The sequence below is a fragment of the Rissa tridactyla genome, chromosome 3 (assembly GCF_028500815.1).
Source record: "Rissa tridactyla isolate bRisTri1 chromosome 3, bRisTri1.patW.cur.20221130, whole genome shotgun sequence".
NCBI classification, from domain to species: Eukaryota; Metazoa; Chordata; class Aves; order Charadriiformes; family Laridae; genus Rissa; species Rissa tridactyla.
The window spans coordinates 106,021,242-106,042,882 of NC_071468.1; the positions used below are offsets into that span (position 1 = coordinate 106,021,242).

Genomic DNA, 21,641 nt, shown 5'->3' on the forward strand with positions numbered 1-21,641 from the left:
CCTTCCCCCCGGAGAAGAGCGAAGTTAAATAGCCAGCGCGGCTCCCCCGCCTTCCCTCTCCCCTCCTGGCTCCCTCCACGTCCCACCCCCCGCCCCGCCCGGGCCGCGGGGCAGAGCGCGGTGCGGTGCGAGCCTTGTCCCGCGGAGCCGGGACGCCGGCGCTGCCGGTGAAAGGGGGCGGGCGTTTCGGGAGCCGGGGGGTGCCTTGAAGGCGCCGCGTCCCGCCGAGCCGCCCGTCTTGAGAGGACTTAAACGCCAGCTGCATGGGAGGAGATGAGCGTGGCGGGGAAACAGCCTCCTCCAGCACCGCTCGAACGACCCGGCAGCCTCCTCGTCCCTACCTGGGCAAGTAGCCGCTTTTTCCCCTCAGACCGTCCCGGTACCTACTCTCGCAGCCGGGCGGGGAGGGTCCCGCCGGCGGAGCTGCCCGGAGGGCGGGAGGGAGGCGCCTGCGTGAGGGGAGCGGGGAGCGGGGCGGTGCAGGCCGGACCGCCGTAGCGGACTGAGGAGGGGGGAGCGGCGGGACGACCGTCCCGCCGCTCCCCCCTCCTCAGTCCGCTACGGCGGTCCGGCCTGCCAGCCTCTCACGACGCCGCGGGGTTCTCGGAGGGACGAGGCGGCAGCTGCCACCCCTCAGCCCGGCTCCCTCAGGCGCTTCGCGCCCTCCCTCAGCCCAGCTCCCTCAGGCGCTTCGCCCTCCCTCAGCCCGACAGCGGCCGCGGGTGTGTGTGTGTGTGTGAGGAACCGGGCGGGCACCGGCGGTCCGAGCGTGGTCGGGTGAGATTTGTGTGCCCCCTCCTCCCCCGCCCTTTTGAGGGTTGTCGCCGCTGCCATCGCGGTGTTCAACCCGCCGTGACAGGTTGCAGCGGTGAGGGTCGAGTTTCCCGGCGGCAGCCTGGGATCGCTCGGTTTGTCAGCCAGCTGCGAGCCTGTGACAGGGGGGGGGGAAAAAAAAATTAAAAAAAAAATTAGCTACTTCCACGTCTTTAGCACCTCACGCACTTTTTAAGAGAAGCCCGTGAGGGAGTTGGAAAATAACTTGCTACTTCATGGCAGCGTATTTGGAAAATCATTTATGAATGATGCCCTCTGATGGCGGTTCTCAGCCGTCCCTGATTTATATAAAAGGTAGTAGGTGCGCCCTGCGTTCCTTCTAAAGTCATCACAGACTCTCTGGTTTAACGTGCTGCTCTTCTTGGCATGTAAAGTTATTTCGCAGAAGTGCAGTCGCAGTGTTTTTTCAGTCATCATCTAAAAAGTTAGTCATCGCGCTTACTGTAAAATAGTTTACCAGTGCTTAAATAAACAGCACTTTTTGCACTGTCCTTCAAGCTATTTCTGTGACCACAACCTTGCAATTTCTAAAGGAAAAGAGTGTTGTCTTCCTCATATTTTATCCAGAGTGTTGTTTAGAAGGTGTCTCAGCTGCATGGAGTATGACTTAAAGACGTGTTCCCCTTCACAGTGAATTCATAACTGCTTTGAGCCTCTGTAATCATAAGACTGAGAGTAAATATTTAGAAGATGCGAGTATGGGACCAAAGGGTAGAGGCTGCCTGAAATCATAAGCATGTACGTCAACTGCATGGAAATCTGTGGAAACAAACTGTTGTCTTGTCGTAGCCAGCTTTTGCACTGTATATTTGCATCCCTCTTTCAACTGCGTGTGAAGAGATGCAAAGATTTAACCTTTGGGTTTTTTAGAATTTCTGTAATTCAAGAGGAAGTAATGGAATTAAACCTACTTTAGAATCCTCTGTGTTTTAAAGCTGTTCCACAGCTGTTAATTTTTAAGACCTGTTCCTGAACTGCAAAAATAATCTGTGCAGCAATTACCTAAAATGTTAACAGCTGAGTAGGTTGTATGGCAGTTCAGAATATTTCAGCGTTAAAGGTGAGGGATAATCACTATCATTAGGTGAAATTTATGACTGGTATTCTTGTAGCTGTGTTAAATGTATACGTTTAAGGCCAATAGGACATGCTGTTTCTGCTGATACTCATGGGACTTCTGCCTGGGGCGGAACTAGATGATGAATGAATGGTATACTGACCTTTTGGACAAGAATGGTAGGAACTAAAGGCTTGTGGCTATATAGTTTACCTAGACCCTAAATGGGAAATAGTGCCATGAATATAAAGCTTTGGCAAACTGCCCGTTTCCAATAAATATTTAACAATTTAGCCTCACTTTCCTGAGTATTTTAAATACATGTTTATGATTGAAAGAATGCGTGTGTGTGTGTTTATGTGTATATATATGTGTGTGTGTATATCTCTCTCTCTCTATATATATATATCTCAAAAGCTGTATAGACTTTGAGTTCAACAGGGACATCTTATGGCAGATATTTGTTTAGGCGAGTTCATAACCGCCTGGGTCCCCAGAGATGCCACATACTCAACCACTGCAGAGAATTATGCTCAAAGCATCTTAAAAAATAAGGAATTCTTTTATAATTAACAGTGTGATAAGTGCTTGTCTTGCATCTTCTTGAGTTATTTAACAGTATTGGAATCTAGGTCTGTTTACCTTGCTAAAAGAAAAATGTATATTTTAATAGCAGTGTATTGACTGTGTCTATGCACATTTTTCTCAGAAATAAGACATAATAACATTAGTTACCACTTAGCTACTAAATATTGCATGCTGAGTCCAATTCATCGTTTGGGATTGTGGTACCTAGGCAGTCTTAATACTTAGAGGTACATATATTGGTTTTTTTCCCCTTCAGAAGGATGACAATTAAATACTACTCCTTGGAAAGTAATTCAGCATACTTTTAGATTAAAGACAGCATGCTAGATTTGAAATACAATACTAATGTCTTTTGTGTGCTTGCATTTTAACACTAACAAGCTCTTTTAAGAATGTTTCTTGCAATGTAAATGTAAATTTCTCGAAGTGCAGTTGTTTATATTCTGTTGTATAGAACCGAAGTTTCTATAGAACTGTGTCTCTAATGTTTTGCCAGTTTCTTCTTAGTGTAATTTCTGATACTTGTTTCATTTGGGATCAGACACATGCTCTTAATGACCTGATCACAGAAAGCAGTGTATTCTTCCTCGATCTGTAGTGAACTTTTTGTTCTGATTCCTCATGTAATTCTTCCCCTCTTTGTCCCTCAGAAATACTCAAGAGGTGAAATCCCTTAGGAATTGTTACTTACTATGTCAGAGTGCCTGTGCCATGATTTTATGTGGATTTTATGGTCTCATTGATCTAGTATGCATCAGATACTGATACTGTGGTTTCCATTGTGTTGCTAAAGCATGAAAGGGAATGATAGCCTTACAGTCACTTGTACTGTTGATATGCCAGGATTTTAAATGAACAAATAAAAGTGGATAGCTCATTGCTAGGTACAAATAAACATTGTCACTAGGTTTTTTTTTTTTTTTAGAATAAGGACTATTCTCTTAAACTTCTGTTGTGCATGTCATATGTAGTAGACCCAGTTTTCGAATAGCTTTTCTGTGTCTGTATATGGAATTTGTCAGTAGAATTTTTTTATTCAGAAGGAACCCAAAGGAAAAAGATGATGTGGACCTTTTTTTTTGATAGCGCTCTTTTCTGGAGTTACACAAATTGTGCACTTAATGAGAAGAGGAAATGCAGCACATGCTGATTTTTCTGTTCCTTTCCTCCTCTTTTTTTCATTATATCTATGTAATTTAGATGCTTGGCTAGAGATGCTAATATAAATATTTAATTTTTTTTTTTTTTGGAAAGCAAGTCCTGGGGCATTGTTGTTTTTTCAAAATTTGACACCCACCAATACAGAAGCTTCCTGAAAGTGAACACTAGGTGTCATGTTACCACAAACATCCGTGTCTCCCCTCTTCCCTGTCTACCTTTTCAGGGTAAACATTTAATCTTGTCATTTTCCTAAAATAGATGACCACCATCAATATTCCACACCAGTATTTTGTTAGGGTTAGACTGCATTCAGTCACACTACTTGTGGCTGTAAGAAGCTTCAACTTTCTGATGTGTTTTATTAAAAGTTCTATCAGCACTAAGGTGGCATGGATTTCAAGATTATTTCCAACATCTGTCTATGCCACAATACAAATCAATAGGATATACTTATTAACTGAAACTTTGCCTCCCACACACTCATTTTCTATTAAAATTCCTTGCTGGGCAAAAGCTGATTTCAGAAACTTTTGTTGTGAAGTGAACAGAATTTGTTTCCTGATTTGGGGAGGGAAAGCACAAGAAAAAAGATGGCGGAGCTTCATGATTGGGAGGGGGTGTCCATGTATTCCATTGTATGAAGCCTGATAATTACCTTCCAGTGCAAATATTGTTGACTTCCCGCTAATTTGGGAAGATTTTTTTTTCCCCCTAAAAATCTGTGAAATAAATAGTTTTGAGATCCTGTTAAAGAAATTCACCAAGCGCTTCCTAAATATCAGAGTATGTGAATGTTACACATTTCTTCACTTGGCTTCCCTACTGTCACAAACCGAATCTGAATCCTGCTTCTACCCATATATATCTCCATGAAAACAGTTATCAAACTGGTAAAAATATATTTAAGCTTATGGCTTTAACATCTTAATGGAAATAAGACTTGTGCCCACCTACTGTTCTGAAAAACAGTGTCTGATCTCAGAAAAAGAACAGCGTTAGTATTCTTTTTACACCTCATATCTGTGTTTCATATTGTAAGCATTTTTTTTCTGATGTTTTAAACATTCCATGATATGAATATAAATAGAATCACTTTCACTTGGGAGTGCAGAGACTGCCGAGAATAGAAATGGTAGCGGAGCTCAGCAGAAGGAACAGGGCATGACCGTGTTCCTACAACACTGACACCTAATATTGCTTGTCAGTGGCATCACGATAATAGAGACAGCAAACACAAATCAGACTCATTCAGGTTGAAAGGGACCTTGGGAGGTCCGCGAGCCTAACCTTCTCCTGAAAGCTTGTGACCGTGTTGAATTCAGACTGAGTTGCTCAGGGCTTTTCCCATTGCATCTTTAAAACCTCCAAGGATGGAGACTGCGCAGTTTCTCTGGGCAACCTTCTCCCTGCTGGGTTGTTTTCACAGTGAAGTGTGGGGGGGTGCTGTTAGTTCCCTCCTAAAGCCACTTCTTCTTTAGGTTCAAGCAAGCCCAACTTACTTACTCCTCTGTTCCTTACAGGGGAAGTCCTTCAGCCCCCAGGCCATTTTTGTGGGCATCGGTTGGACTTGCTCCTGTTGGTCAATGTGTTTCTTGTATTGTGGGGTGCAAAACTGTGTGCAGTCGAATGAGTGCCAAGTAAAGTGGAAATGATTACATGGATCACATCTCTGTTGTGGCTGATGCTGTTAGCCTGCATGGCTGGCAGCGCGCACTGGTGACTGTACAGCCTTCTGTCCACCAGGACAGAAGGATCCCTGGTCCTTTTAAGCATTATTCTTCCCTTCACCCCATAATATCTCAGAGAGAAATCCTTAGCAATGAAAGTTTTTAAAAAGCAGATGGCTAGTAACAGTGCCTCTTTTCCTCCATTAATTAAGAATGAATGCATAACTCAAGGGGAATTTAGCAGATAATTGTACTTGCTCTTCTGCGTGCCGTTTCATGTACCTTCCCCCCCCCCCCCCCAAAAAAGCAGGGAAAGGCTGACGGTGACTTTCATCTGAAGTTAAGATTCATTTACTATAAAAACTGCATGGTAAAATGAAGTACTTGGAACAATTTAGTGGTTTTGCTCATCCTTCATATTACTGATGAAGCTGACAGTTACAGCCAATGGAGGTCCAAGATTGTGCTTTACTCCAAACACCCTTTGTCAGCAACCCTCATTTAATACAGATATGATCTACATTTTTTGGGGTCTGTTTTCTTTGAAAAAGGCAGGCTGATTCTCCTGTTTTGAACTCCTCTGTACCTACTTGTCTGAACTTTCTGTCTGAAGAACAGTATGATTCCAGCATGAGCTGTCGTGCTAGAACCCTTCTGCCACTCTTTATGTATGTATATCAGCAGGCATATTTCTGTAATGAGATTTACAAACTCTCTAAAGGATATAACCTTGAAAAGCTGGAACCCTTTAGCAAAATCTAATCAATATTATCTCATTTATCATCTCCTTGTGAAGTTCAGATTGTAGTGGGGACAAAATGTAGTATTTAGAGAAGTTCTGGGCAAGGAAATCGATGCAAAACCACAGTTGTTTTGTACTGTATTTAAAGAGTCATAGTACATGGTTACGCTGTATGATATCATAAAACCATTAGCCTTATAATGCTTCCCTCCACCATGCCAAACTTGCAGGACTGTCTAAGCTTCTTGTTTTGGGATTTTTGCCTTTGCATGGTTTATATGTGACTTCCGAGTCACCAGATAAATAAAATCTGAGGAGAAACTTTTCCCTGAACGGGCAAGTTCTGTGTAAGGCAATCTGCTTTGCGAACTGCATCCAGAGTAGCTTTTTTCATAGGTGGTTATCATCCACACTATAGACACACTTCCCAGCGTCTGAGCAGCCGAGTCTTATAGCACTTCCTTGGTCTAAAGCCATACTGACGTTCGCACTTCACTTACGGAGATGTGTAGCAGAGAGGGGTTAATGGATTTGTCAAGGACCACAGAAGCAGTCTTACCCAGAGATGGAATCAAAGCCTTTTGGTGTCAAATCTTTATCATCAGCTCTTGATCGTTCTTCTTTGCCACAAAATGGAAGTTTGGTGGTTGTACCTTTTGATGGGGATTCCCTTTTTATGCCCAGTTTTGTGGGAGGGACAAGAAGAAGTGGAAAATGAGGCTGAGTCGCTCAGCCCGTGTTTTGCGATGGGCTATTTTCACACAGATAGTGGAAATACAGTGTGTTGGCTGCACTGCGCATTCTGGTGGACAGAGATTCCTCAGTGCTAATATTCTGGTTCTTAATAGCTGTACACTGGATAAACTGTAAATATTATACTGAATTTCAGAGTACACTGTGGAGTGGGTGAGCATTATTGTTCCTACTTTACCAGTGGAGAAGCTGAAGAAAAGAGGGTTTAGTTAAGATCAGGGCTTTTTGTTCATTTGATTTTTTAATTTGGATTGATTAAATTATCTTTCAGTACCTTACATTTCCTGAATACATGATGAAACTTCCCCAAAGAATACATGGAGAGTGTTTTTCATTTTTTAAATTTTATTCCATATCTCAAGTCGATATTTTTTTTTTCAATTTTTTTTCCTGTATGAGTAAATCATGTGCTATTCTGTCCCATTCAGTAATGGATGCGGATTTCTTTGGAGAGTACTCATTCATTTAACTTATGAGCACAGGCATACTTGCTTCTGCTGCATGTGTAACTAAGTAATAGCACAGTTAGTATCACCAAGAATATGGATATATTATATAGCTTACATAATAGCTAATATGTAACCTGAAAAATACTGAAGAATGAGCATACACATTCAAAACAGTGCTAAATAATACGGGAGATAGTTATGAGTATTTATTTTGTTTCCTCTGTAGAAGCTGTCTTTTTCCTCTGAGTTGTCCTGTATGTAAACCCATTAAGTTTATTGGAGGAAAATGTCAGAAGAATTGATCTCATATTGGATATCATGAGGACGCACAGATATTCGAAAACTGGTTGTCACAAGCACATAAGCATGTGTTGCCATCTTCCTCTCCAGTAAAGCCAGTTCAATCAACAGGCAAAGAGATAGATTTTTCATTTGTTTCACTGTCTGCAGCTAAGACATAGATACTGCGAGGAAATTCATAGGCACATATCTTTCCATACAAATCCCATCAAAAACTATTAAGTCATGTTTTTAGAAAGGCTTAAGGAATTACTTATCAGTTGTGTTGTGTTAATAAAATGCAAGCTTCTGTACTAATAAAATATTCTACTCTCTTCAAGAAGGCATTACAATCTAATTTTATATGATGTGTCTTTTCATCTATTTTTTTTTTCAACATACCCTGCTGTTTTACGCAGCATTTTTATAAATGTAGCATTTAGACATTCTTCTGCCACCCTTCACAAGCCCTGATATAGCGGCAATATAAGGGTATGCAGGAATCTGTGCTGTGCGCTCATTTTCAGAATTCAGTTGAAGCATAAGTAAGCATATGTTGCCAGTTCAGCCTGACAGTCCTGTTTTGTGATGTAACTACTGCTTTTTATAAAATCTTTTCCTTTTCTAGTTTTGAATTGTCAGTATAGTTATCAGTTGCATCAACACACTGGGTTATGCAACTATTTATTGTACTTTTCATTTAAAAGATGAATTAATTACTAAGGCATCTGGTGTGTCATATGGTGCATATGCTGGATGTGCTAAACAGAATAGTCTTTTTTAAATAACAAGAGAAAAATGACATTACATAAAAGGATTAGACTTCTTAGTGTGCTTTGAAGAGTAACTGTACTGTACTAAAATCTCCAAGTCTGTTATATTCAGGATTTTGTGATCATTAAAGGAATCTTTGATTCTACTGGAACAAGTGTGCATACCTGTATGTATCTGTACTTGTAATATGTGAAAAATAGAGGGGGGAAAAAAGACACTATTTTCTGACAAGAACTTTATTATACACTGGGTAGTTATATGATACTTCTTGCAAATGATAATCACAGAATGTGTTATGGTTAGTTCCATTTATAATTCATAAGGCAAGAAATTTTTATTCTTACTGTCTACAGAAATTATATATCCTCTGAGGTTATCAAATGAATGAAGACCTTCTCAGTCTTCAGATAACCTATAGGTAATAGATACACTTCAACCCACCATATCTAACTCCACACAAACCTCCAATTGCCTTGGTATACTTAAGACAAATTTCACACTCATTTTACATTAGAAAATTACTGAAATCTACTATAGCCAAAATTACCAATTGACACCAGTTTAAGTTTGAATTACTAATTTGCTACATAGCGTCTCCTCCAAGGGAAGGTTGGCAGACATTTGATACGGGCCAGTTTATTTACTCTTTCCAGTTATACTTCTTTGTTCTCAGTCAAGTGAAATTCAACATGTATCACCCTTTTTACTTACAAAGTTTCAGAAGATGAGGCTTAAATCTATCCAATGTACCTTCCATTTACAAAAAAATCAGTTTCTTCATTGAAATTAGACTTACAGAAGTTTTAACAGCTGCGGGTTTTTTTCTGTGTTAAAGGGGACATTAACAAAAGCATGGCTGTCACTACTCAGTTTAAGCAATCAAGCAGGATGCATTGGTATCAAAGGACTTTCAAAAGCAATCTTTTCAGAAAAAATACTGATTCCAACAAGAAAGCAGTCTGCTTTAAGCATATCTAGTTTAGGAGTATGTGGGTACTCCTAAAGGCAGGGTGTCCAGGAAGCAAGTCTGAATTGTCAAAATGCTACCAGAGCAACCTACTGGTAGGTAGAAAAGAAAAAAAAATAGATTTTGAGGCTTTCTCATTAGCTGAACATGTACTTTTTGTAGATGTTCCATTTCACAGTTTATTACACTAGTTTACAAGAAGTAAACAAAAACGAAGAGAGGAGAAATTTTTTATTAATTTTTTTTTAATAGCAGAAACATTATAGGGTAGTTATTAAAGGGAATGGATGTGAAAGGAGTGAGTAGGCAGACAGGTGTTACCTAGATGTCAGGGAGCACTAGGTTGTTTTTTCTGGGTAACTTGTATCTGTGTATAGTAGGGAAAGTCCATACTTCAGTCTCTGCTATCTCTGTTTCTTTTTTTGCTTTCAACAGTTTGACAGACTTTCATAAATGTCAGTAAGGTTAACTTGATGTCTATTGGCTGTAGTTTCCATAGCTAAATATAATTAAATGTAGTAAACCTGCTTGAGTTTACTCTGTAATTCTCAGAATTCTAATGTCATTTTAATCTGACCAGGGTCAATCTAATTCTATTCCACAAAAACATCTTGCTTCATCAATTTATAGCATAAAATGAAGACTTGATATTTTAAAATTTATAAAAGTTCACCTTTATTAGTCCAATATGTGATTCATTGCGAAGTGCTACAAAAAAAGTGCATAGAGTGCTTCATATATATATTTTTAAGCAATTAGTGTTAGGCCTGTCTGCACTGGGAGAACTGTAAAAATATTTTTATATTTTGAAAATTAGCTCCAGATTATGCTGCCTTACAAAAGTTATGATTTAGCCCAGTATATCTAGCATAAGGATACATAAAACAACCCCACCAGCCTATTGCCGTGGTTTATGGCACTGAGATGTGAGACGAACATGATGCAGTTCTATATATTACTTTTGGATGGAATTTATATGTGGTTAAAAGTAGATTGTTTTGTAGAACATCATTATTTTTCAAGTATTTCTGTGAAACTGGCAAACAGAGGCCAGCCAAGAGAGTATTAATTATCAGTATAAATTGAAAAACTCTTGTCCTAGCGAGTAAGGATCTTTTCCCTTTAAATTAAGTAATCAAAATGTTCTTCAAAATGAAAGATGAGGAAATGTTATTTAGGGCTGAGATTAGTGTTTCTCTGTAACTGCCATCCAGAGGGACAGGCTTGAGAAGTGCGCCCATGTGAACCTCATGAGGTTCAACAGGCCAAGTGCAGGGTCCTGCATCTGGCTTGGGGCAATCCCGGGTATCAATACAGGCTGGGGGGGAAGGGATTGAAAGCAGCCCTGCGGAGAAGGACTTGCGGGTACTGGTGCATGAAAAGCTGGATATGAGCTGACAACGCACGCCTGCAGCCTGAAAAGCCAACCATATCCTGGGCTGCATCAAAAAAAGGGTGGCCAGCAGGCCGAGGGAGGTGATTCTGCCCCTCGACTCCACTCTGGTGAGACCCCACCTGGAGTATTGTGTCCAGCTCTGGGGCCTCCAACAAAAGAAGGACATGGGCCTGCTGGAGCAGGTCCAGAGGAGGGCCACGAAGATGATCAGAGGGCTGGAGCACCTCTTCTGTGAGGACAGGCTGAGAGAGTTTGGGTTGTTCAGCCTGGAGGAGGCTCCAGGGAGACTCTTATTGCGGCCTTTCAGTACTTAAAGGGGGCTTTTAAGAAAGATGGATACAGACTTTTTAGCCAGGTCTGTTGTGATAGGACAAGGGGTAACGGTTTTAAACTAAAAGAGGGTAGGTTTAGACAAGATATACGGAAGAAATTTTTTATGATGAGGGTGGTGAAATGCTGGCACAGGTTGCCCAGAGAGGTGACAGATGCTCCATCCCTGGAAATATTGAAGGTCAGGTTGGACAGGGCTTTGATGAACCTGATCTAATTGAAGATGCCCCTGCTAATTGTAAGAGGGTTGGACTAGATGGCCTTTAAAGGTCCCTTCCAGCCCAAACTATTCTATGATTCTAACTGATTTGTCTGACTATAATCTCTGCTTTTATTTGTGGTGTTGATATTTCATTAGGAGGGCTTCTCACTGAGAGCTAATTCTATATCTTATATTTAATTGGATGTGACTTAGAAGAACAATCCAAGCAGTAGTCTGTTTTCTATATATAATCTGCAAGAAATATTAAAAAGTGTTTTCTTTCTTAAATATAATGGAAAATTGTCATCTCGACATTGCACAGAATAAAAATCAAGATACACTAATTGTAAATTGCAATCTAGATAGTCTCTCATCAGCTTGCTTGATATTTACAGATCAAATATCTTGTGGAACTAGTTTCATGTTATTATGTGAAATTAAGGTGTTTTCACTAATGAGCACTACAGATACTTTTTATGACTGTTTCAGTTAACTGGAACATAACAACTTGTCTTATTTTTTTCAAGACTTAATAGCCTTCCAATCTCTCCACTGGTGGTACAGGGTAACCTATGATTTATAGGTACAGCCATACTTCAAGGTGTGGAAATTTCGTTGGATGTGGTCAAGTAACTGCTGTAGAAGCAGAATAATACTCCATTCAGATCATACCCATCCGAAGACAGGTTTTGGTATCCTTTCCCTTCAGTAGGTGGGAATTACTGGCTACCAGCTACACTAACAAGGCCATGGTGTAGCTCCAAGCACTAAAACACATTTGGTCATACTGTTAAACTTTTAGCATTTTCCTTAGCATAATTTTATCCTAGGCTAATTAGCAGTCTTACAGACAATATCCAGACTGTGAATTGGGACCATTCCTGTGGGCAGCATGACTGTGGTTCACATCTTCAGGGAGGGTAAAAGTGCTTAGATTTACTGATATGAGTTGTGCCAGCTGACCTCCAGGCCCTCAGCTGCTTTATTTATTAGTATAGATGCTACCACTTATACTTTTCCTCTTCACTGTAGCTCTCCCGTTTGTGATTGATACTAACCTGATGTGCTCAGAAGTGTTTGAGACTTGCTGATCCTTTTATCTGGCAGAATTTACTACCAGTGAGCCGAGTAAAGGACTTTTTTTTTTTTTTTCCAAAGCAAACAAATATTTATATACACTGTGGATTGCAGAAGAAAGCATAAAATGGTGATTGAAAATATTCCATTCCAAAGAGTCTTTTATTGCATTCTGGGACATGTGCATTAATATTTAACTTTGGATTAGGGATGTAGTTTTCAGGTGAATCTCGTTATCATCCATATTTATTGCTGTATGTTGCACAGTGGTTTGGAGTGCACCAAAGGTCTATCCTATGTTGGTAAGTAGTGCATCTGAATATGAGTAGATTTGTAGAGTAAGAAAGAGGGGACTGAACAGTCATGCTATATGGATCCCTGGGGGTTTGTTTCAGATTAGTTCTAGCCTGATCCTGTGGACTGAACACGCGCTAGTGGTTGGGCTCTCTAGGTTTGACCCTGGAACACACCTCCAGTTTGTGTGCTCCGAGACCACGCTACAATGCAGACCACAGCATGAGAGGTGGGAATGACTAGGGGAAGATTTGCTTCAAAAATCTACTTCTAGTGTGAACTAAAATGCTGATACAGAAGTATCCAAGCTGAATGTCTTTCAGATAGAACTAAACTGAAAGATGTTTTATAGATGTGCCTGTTTAATTGCAGCCACTAATAAGGGTTCAGTCCATGGGACCATGGTGTAACATTTCTTTACTCCTTGGGCTGTTCCCTTTTTTTTCTTTTCTTTTTTTTCCTGCAGTTGAAGTCTGATGTTACTTCATCTGGTCTTTGCAGCAGCATTCTGTGTATCTGAAGACTGTCAGTATATCATCTGTAGTATAAGCAGCATCAGTCCCCTGACTCTTTGTATCATGCATTTTCTTTGCTATTGACTTTTTTCAGTTGGCCCATACCTGTCTGTAAAAATTGTTTATGGAACTCCAGCTGTGGCTTGGTCAATATGCTGAATCGAGCAGTATTACTCCAGACATATCTCATGAAGTACTCATAATTACAGATCCTGGAGCAGGAAATAGATGATTGACTTATGTTCTGCTTCTGATTTTCCCTAATCCTATTTCTTTTATGGGGAAAAAAAAAAAGTTTGCGATGTTTTTGTAGCTGTTTCTTTCAGTTAAAATGATTTTGTGTGCTTGACTCTTGTTGGATTTTAGCATCCAGATTTACAGCCATTTTGATAGCAGAATCCCTTTATAAGATTGCAAAGTGAATGCTATTCTGGGTATTATTAACAGGTTCACAACTGAATTGACCATGATGAAGTTTAAATACTTATTTAAACATTAATTCTTGTTATAGCAGTGATAACCAGTTTAAATGTTTGAGTTGGAGCTACTTGTGTGATTTCTGTATCGCATGTTTTATAAAGAGTTTTCAGAGCTATACACACCAACCGAGTCCACACATCTACTACCACTCATTTGCTTGGTTTATGTGAGAGAAAAAGGATTATTAATTGCTGTTCAGTTTATTTCATCAATTGCGTTGGAGAATTATTCTGCTTAACTTGCCACTTAATTTTTCTGCAGCAAAGTAAACTGGCGAATCTGTGATTCAGAAATTAGAAACATTTCAGGAATGGTATGCCATAAAGCATGCTACTTAAACCCACATGTATGTATGTGTGTATATTTTATGTTTTTCTGCTTTGCCAGGCTGGAGCTAGGTTTCAGTTGGAGCTGGGAGAGCTTGCCTCTAAAAGGTAGGATATCTGAAGTATCCAGGTAGTATGTGAGATCATGATTCCCAGATCCACGGTTCAAGTTTGGAGATTCCACCAAATCTATCTTTAGAGATGCACAAAGTCATCTGAGCAATCTGTTCTTATGCAGTTTCATGGTGAAGGTGTTTTCCATTCATTCCAATTGTAATTCTAATAATTATTTCTAAAAAGAAGAAAATGAAGAAACACAAGTAGATGAAGCCTGGAGAAGAGAAGGCTCTGGGGAGACCTTATAATGGCCTCCCAGTACATGAAGGGGGCCTACAAGAAAGCTGGGGAAGGACTGTTTGCATAGGATGAGGGGCAATGGTTTTAAACTAGAGCAGGGTAGGTTTAGGTTAGACATGAGGATGAAGTTCTTTACAATGAGGGTGGTGAGACACTGGAACAGATTGCCCAGAGAGGTGGTGGAGGCCCCATCCCAGGAGGCATTCAAGGTCAGGCTTGATAAGGCTCTGAGCAACCTGATCTAGTGGAAGATGTCCCTGCTTACTGCAGGGGGGTTGGACTAGATGGCCTTTAAAAGTCCCTTCCAACCCAACACATGCTATGATTCTATGAAGGCCATCTTTCCAAAGTTTGTTTTACCACTCACTGTCTTCTCCCCTAAAGGAGAAAATCTGTAGAAGAGTACAATTTTGAGCATTATGAAAGATTCTTCACTCTCTCTCTCCTTCTCCAGAGTTGTTTGACTATTAGAGTTATTTTATGAAGGAGACATAAAGGAAGGCTCAAATTACAGAAGTTTTTCAAAGTATATTAAATAAAGATTTGGCCATGACATTTATCTTCTTTGTCAAGGAAACTTCTGGATCTAAGCATAAGATCGTAGTGTATCTTCATACTAATAAACAAAGAGAATTATATTCTGTCTTGCTGTGACTTACTTTGCTGGGTGAGATTACTTTTGTAATGGTGAATCTGTAGCTGATTACGTCCAACCATCTCTCCAGCCAGAGTGGAGTGACAGACTAGAAACCTCCTCCGTGACCAAGAACGTCTGTCACAATACTCAGTAGACTTGGCAGGATAAGACCTTTGTTAAACAGGGAACTCATGACTATGCTTCAGTGCAAAAATGCAGCAAAGATGGAATTTAGAAACATTGCATGGTTGTGTGGAAATAGTGTCAGGATAGTCAAAGCTCACCTTGAGTTAAGACTTGAAAGGGACACTGAGGGCAACAAGAAGAGTTACTATCACTATATTAGTAATGAAAGGCTGAACAAGGGAAATGTGGGACTGTTGCTGAATGGGGGAGGTGGAAGTGGACACAAAGTTGAGGTACTTTGGGATGAGAGGAAGAGGCCTCAAGTTAGGACGAGAGGAAATGGCCTCAAGTTGTGCCAGGAGAGGTTTAGGATAGATATTAGGAAAAATTTCTTCACTGAAAGGGTTATCAAGCATTGGAACAGGCTGCCCAGGAAAGTAGTTGAGTTACCATCCCTGGGAGTATTTAAAATATGTGTAGATGTGGAGCTTAGGGACATGGCTTAGTGGTGGACTTGGTTCTTGCTCCTTCGAAGTTGCTGGAAATAAATTAGAACTGAAGGAGATCTGATCCTCAGTGAAAACATGGGAAAGCTACACAATAACATGGCCATTGTCCAGAAATACCACATCAGATGGACACCGTTGTTATTGAACAACAACTAGGAATAATTTATTTTCTAATATAAAGATTAAACTTTATGGATATATATCAATGGGATGGAAAAAGTATTTTTTAGGAGACTTTTGAAAGCTAATGTTATAGTTGTAATTTCTTTTTTTGTGTAATGTGAAATGTATGATGCTCTTCTGCAGCAATTCATTTATTAAAACCTTGAAAATGCCAGCATTCAGTAATGAAACTTTATTTTCATATTAGCAATTTAAATGAGGCAAAACTTGTTGAAGATGTATTATCGGGGACAGACAGAACTGCATTTCAAATTCAAACCCAGCTCTGCTGTTACAGTTTTTAATTACTTAATATCAGTTGTTTTAAAATAGTAGCTGAGAAGGTGATATAAATGTGTTGTGCTATTCAGGATTTTCATTACAATAGAAGTACTCAAATCATGAACCAGCTGCACAGAACTTGGAAACTCAAGGGTTTTTTCTTTTTTTTTTCGAACCAGGACAGAAAAACAACAAACCTGGTTTGTAACCATGGAGAAAAACTATATGCATTTAAAAAGATGAAAAATTAACTAACTGAAACATGCAGAGATGTGAAAAGAAAGAAGTGGATTGAGCAAAATGCAGAGGGGAAATAGCAGAAAAGAAAAAGAAGTGAGACATATTAATTATTTTCAGCAAAACTTTTTTTTTTCTTCTGCAGCTGTGGTTGTCTCAATTTTCTTGATATAACTGAAATATTTTATTTACCTCAAGCAGTAAAACACTAAGCAGATCTCTTTTCTGTATGAAATGCTGTATGGAAATATGAGTAAATAACATCTGCAGTTACTTCACAACTTACTTTAACTAAAGCTTAATTATTTCTTTTCTCATTTTCATCCTTGATTGATCTGTCCATTAGAGTGATCCATCCATTGATCACTCCACATGGATTGTTACACTTTTGTGGCAGTAACTTTAGATCCACTGGATCTCATTAACCTAAGTGCAATTTCTGTGGAATGCAATTTCTGTTAACTTCAGTGAAGGTGCACAATATATAAATCTGTATAAATTTTTGTTAGAGTTAGGCCAGAGTCTTATTTTCCCTCTTGCATGAGTGTGCATGTGCATATTTTGTTTCTTGCCTGTCTTACCTCTCAGTAGTTCTGGAGATTTAGAGAGCCAGATTGTGCTTTGCATTTATGAAGAATTTCAAATAATATGCTTTCGTGTTACATGAAGCATAGATTTCATTTGTGATGGCTGAATGTAAATACCTTAAAGAAATGTATGCGAACAGTTTCTTTTCTGTGCTATTTAGTCCAGAGCACAGACGTAAACAACACCCAAAGAATTCTGAAAAGTAACTTTTTCAAAAAATGTTATGCAATTCAGATTTTTGCCTGAAATTAGTCATAATTTCAAAAAGGAAAAGAAATACAGTTTTTACTGTTGCAGATGATGATAATTAATGCCTATCGAGTTTGGAGGTTTTGTTTTATTGGATACGGATTTTACAAAACTCATTAGTTTCACATAGTGCAATATATAGAGAAAATTTACTTGTGTGATCATTATATTCCATTAATCCATAAAGAAAAGAAATAAAGCCCCATTCTTCCTGTTTCACAGGACTCTCTTAAGTGATCTGCAAAGTGCTTCTCTTCTGTAAATCCTAGATGAGAAGGAAATTGTGGATAATCTTATCTTTTTTTAGGATAATTTTAGTGTCTTTTTCTGTACCAGGAAGAAAGATGGTGCTGTGTAGATTTGGGTGGGGACAGTGGGTTTTAGAGGTTCTGATTGTAGATGTGAGCCATCAGATCATGGATCCCAGCTGGCTGAGGATGGCAATGACAGTAGGTTTACAACAGGCACAGTGACCTGTTAATTTGAGAGTTGCAACCTCATAACCTGAAGTGTAAAACTGGGGATATATACAAAAGTTGTTTCTTACTATTTGTTATTCCTCTAACTTTGAATAATAGCTGCTTGATTTTTCTAAACTAATTGTTGATGAGGTGGGCTCATACTCCCAAGTTAGCAGATTCACTAGCTAGTTTTGAGGCTTTTTAATAAAATTTGCATTTTTAAATTTGATTGAAAGGGTTTGGAAAATAAAAGAATAGTTGATTTACACTCACGCCTTCATTCAGTCTTTTAGTCAAATGTTTTGTGCTCTTGTACTGTTAAGATTATATCATCTTTTCTCCCGTAACATGTGTGGTTTTGTCTTTGATCCCTGATTTGACACTGAAATGCCAGATTTTTTTCCATAAGCTTGGGCTAGACTCTAGCCAAAATAAACTATACATTGTGTTTATAAACATAAGATAAACATTTATTAGTGTTCAAAAACTCTAAACTGAAAACAGATTTTGAACCAGTGGAGGTAGCCAAGTGACCACCAGTATTTTTCTTTGTTAATTATTCCTTCATCTGGGAACCTTTTCCTTGCTGGGAATTAGCATGCAAAGCATGACTCTCAATGGCTCCAAACTCTTGAGTATTAGATGAAGTCCTCCTGTGTTGGGCACCAGAAAAAGGAGCTTTACACGAATGAATATGTTGTTCCTGCATTCTGGGAAGTTTGTTTGGCCAGCATCTAAGAGTACCTATTTACCAATGTCTAATTTAGCACTTTCCAGATGAAATTAAAAATTGATTGTAGCATTACATTCTAGAAACAATATACATTTTGACTCTTGCATTTTAAATTGGTAACTGTATACATGTTCATAGTGTCCTATTCTGCAGCAAGGCAAACACTTTCAGATAAACAAATTGTGGGAAGTCAAAGCAAGTTTTGGTTTTTTTCAGTTTATTTTACCTATTAAGTTTCTTTTGGTCCATTAATGTTGTGCAGACAATGTCACAAATCTTTTTCTATTTTGGCTATTGCATGGACCTACTTTCGCAATGTAATTTATAGTAATTGGATTATTGAATGACTATAATAGTTATCAAGAATTGAGGTAATAGATATAGGGAGAGTAATTTCATGCTTTTCAGACGAGATTATATTACATTTAGGATAGGTCACAAATGACTCCATGACTTCACCAATTTTAATTAACTTTAATATCTAAAAAGAAAAAAGAACCTTGCTGAATTGTCAGTCCTTGTAACTTTGGTTGTTATTTTACAGCTAGCAGTTTTCTATGCAAAAGATTTTATCTTTTAATTTTTCTGGACATATTTCCTTTTCATGGTCTTTTCAAAATATTGTTCTGGGCTGTCCTTGAAACTGAAGCGGGTGACATGCTGGACCAAGATCGATTCTTCACCGACCTGCCAATCACTTTTCTGTTTGGGAGAGGAATTGTGTTGAAGCTTTGATGAACGTATTTTGATGTTTTGTCTGTGAAAGCTATTTAATGTGCAGCTTGAGATTTCTGTAAGAAAACTGATGAGTATTAGGGTTAAATACCAGGCCTCATACTCCCTCTCCTACAGCGTAGAACCTTGCTCAAAGGCAGTGCTTGCGAAGTAGACAGTGTGGTGCTTGTCACTGCTGTAGTACTAGTTACTGTCCTTGCTAATTTATTTCCCTCTAAATTAATGTGTACATGTCACTAAACTTAATATTTTCACAGTTTTGTTTCTTCTAGACTTCTGTGTCACTTACTTAAATCACTAAAGCGTGCAGGAAACCTCCTCACAGTGTGGCAGAAGTCTACAGACATGCTCTTTAAGCACGACCCGGCTCTGTACCGTAATGGCTGTGCCATGCTGACAGAGGCTAGCCTAGTTGTACTGAAATAGTTTAATTTTCACAATTAGCAGGCCATTGTAAATAGAACTTACTTCAGGCTGTGAGAAAGAGCAGAATGTAACATCGAAGTTACAGTATGGCATTTCACAAAGCTATCATGCCTTCAAAACCAGAAGCAATGCATTTTAGTGGTGGCAGTCAAGCATCCAAACCCTGAGGGTACTGCTGCGCCGCAGTGTCCCTGCCCAAGGCCCAGGAGCCCCATTAGACCCCAGCCCGGCACCCTCCGTCCCCATCTGAGCCACCCTGACAGCGGTTGGTGCCAGCTCTTCTCCCAGCTTGTTTGGGTGCCATGGCTTGTACCTTTGCCTGATGCTCGGTCGTCTGTTGCCAGGACCACCCTCACTGCCAGCTCGCCTGCCCATCGGGAGCATCCCTTCCTCCTGCTGCTCCCCAGCACTGAGTGCTCGCCGTGCAGGAGCTGGCTGTGGCAGCTGGCTACCTGCCACTGCTTCACTGTTTGCCCAAGGCTGCATTTAGTCCGGTACCAGCTGGTGTTTTTCCTCAGATAAGGTCTAGAGCGGGATAAATGGCAAGCAAGTGGTATTGATGTTGTTTACATGTATAGAAAATGTATGCAAAAAATACAACTGAAGGGATGTTATTTTCTGCCCCAAATTGCCTTATATTCGCCAAATTTCAAAACAGTAAGAAAAGAGGTGAAGGTTTATAACAAAAAGCTTTATTAAATACGCTGCCAGTCGAGTAATCTTTCAGGAGGCTGTTTGCTATAGCACTTCCACATTCATTATTACTGACTAAACAAAGTAATACAGATTGTAATAACAAGTAATTTTTGTAATCTAATCAAACCATTTCAGTTTGGAATGTGTTTCTTCTGGAATTTATGGACAGCCCATTACCATTTTGGCAAGACAGATTTATTATTTCTGGCTCCTCTGATAGGTGTGATGTTTCAAGTGATAATGAGTCTGTAACTTCACTTGGCAGTTTGTTTAATGATCTGGTGACTGTAATTTTTTCCTCTGGTAGGGATGCTAATGTACCCTACTGCAGCTTGAAGTGTTGCCTCTTGTTCTGTCATTAAGAACAAATGAAATTAATTGATTCTGATTTTCTTTCATATCTGTAATGCTACATTGTAAAATAGTTGTCAACTGTGCAGTCGAAATTTTCTTTCTAATGTATCTGTGCTGTCCAGTAAAGGGTCTGATAAAATGACAACAGTAGTTGGAGATAAGGAGTCAAATGAGGAATATTTCATCTTTGTGTTTCCATAGAGGAGTGATATTTCTGACTGCAAATCTCCTGTATTCTGGAGGAAGCTTGACCAAAACCCAGGAGAAAGCAACCTGTATGTTTGTTTTTTTTTTTTTTTCTCATTTAAATAATGGGAATTGGTATTCACTGCAATTTGCAAATAATACATATATCTGTTTGTATCATTTCAAGTTGTTTTGGTAGGCAATAACACTTTGAATTGAAAATTCACAAGTTCATCATAAAATAGGTTGGGAGATGGAAAATGTTGATGAGAGAGGTTGGGGTAAATATAGAGCAGTGTTTAATTTTTGTGGGAGCCCAAAGTTAGCATCGCAACTGAGGACAGTGCTATAATGTGTAACCTTACAATTTCTATCAGGAAATTAATTCTGAAAACTAGTAATGTCCATGACAATGTTGTATTAATAACTACCCTCCCACCGAGATGAACAGTGACTACAGTACATGCTTGTACATTCTTTTCAGACTTCTTTTTTAAGTCTGTCTTGTGATTCAAAGAGCATCCGCGTTTGCACTGAACTGGCAGATGTTCCTTAGCACCGTAACACATGTAGTGTAGAAATCTTGAATTTGAGGCCACAACTATTCCATGAGATTGCATGAGATTGATGACTGTCAGCTAGCAGTGTAGGCGTCCCCCAAAAGTCTCACTGGATAGTACAATAATTAGTTATTATTACTTTATTTATTAATATGTAGATATTATTTAGTTATTATTTTATTCTGTTTGGAGGAGCTGTACAGTCCTCATTTTAAAGCTAATTAATAGTCTGAAATCAGTTATGTCCAAGTATCAATAATGTTTCCTGTAATTGATAATACAGCTTTATTTTATGCTGAGCATGCAAGTGTTTTTCATAACCTCCTGTGGTCAATGATACTTCGTTGAATACGAAGCGTTTTTCTGTTCTCCTCTTGTCAGGCTCATAATGCTTTAATATTAAAATAAAGAGGAGAAAGTAGGAAACTAGCTGTAATAGAGGAAAACTTGAA

General features: G+C 39.2%; 1 protein-coding gene across 1 annotated transcript in view; it reads left to right on the plus strand.

Moving 5' to 3' along the window:
• Positions 1–273: 273 nt before the first annotated feature.
• The window catches only part of SNTG2 (syntrophin gamma 2), a 276,316-nt gene continuing 254,948 nt past the window's right edge, over positions 274–21,641 (plus strand). The window contains exon 1 of the mRNA XM_054195752.1: positions 274–345. Coding sequence (XP_054051727.1) covers positions 274–345 — 72 coding nt within the window. The remainder of the gene's footprint in view (positions 346–21,641) is intronic.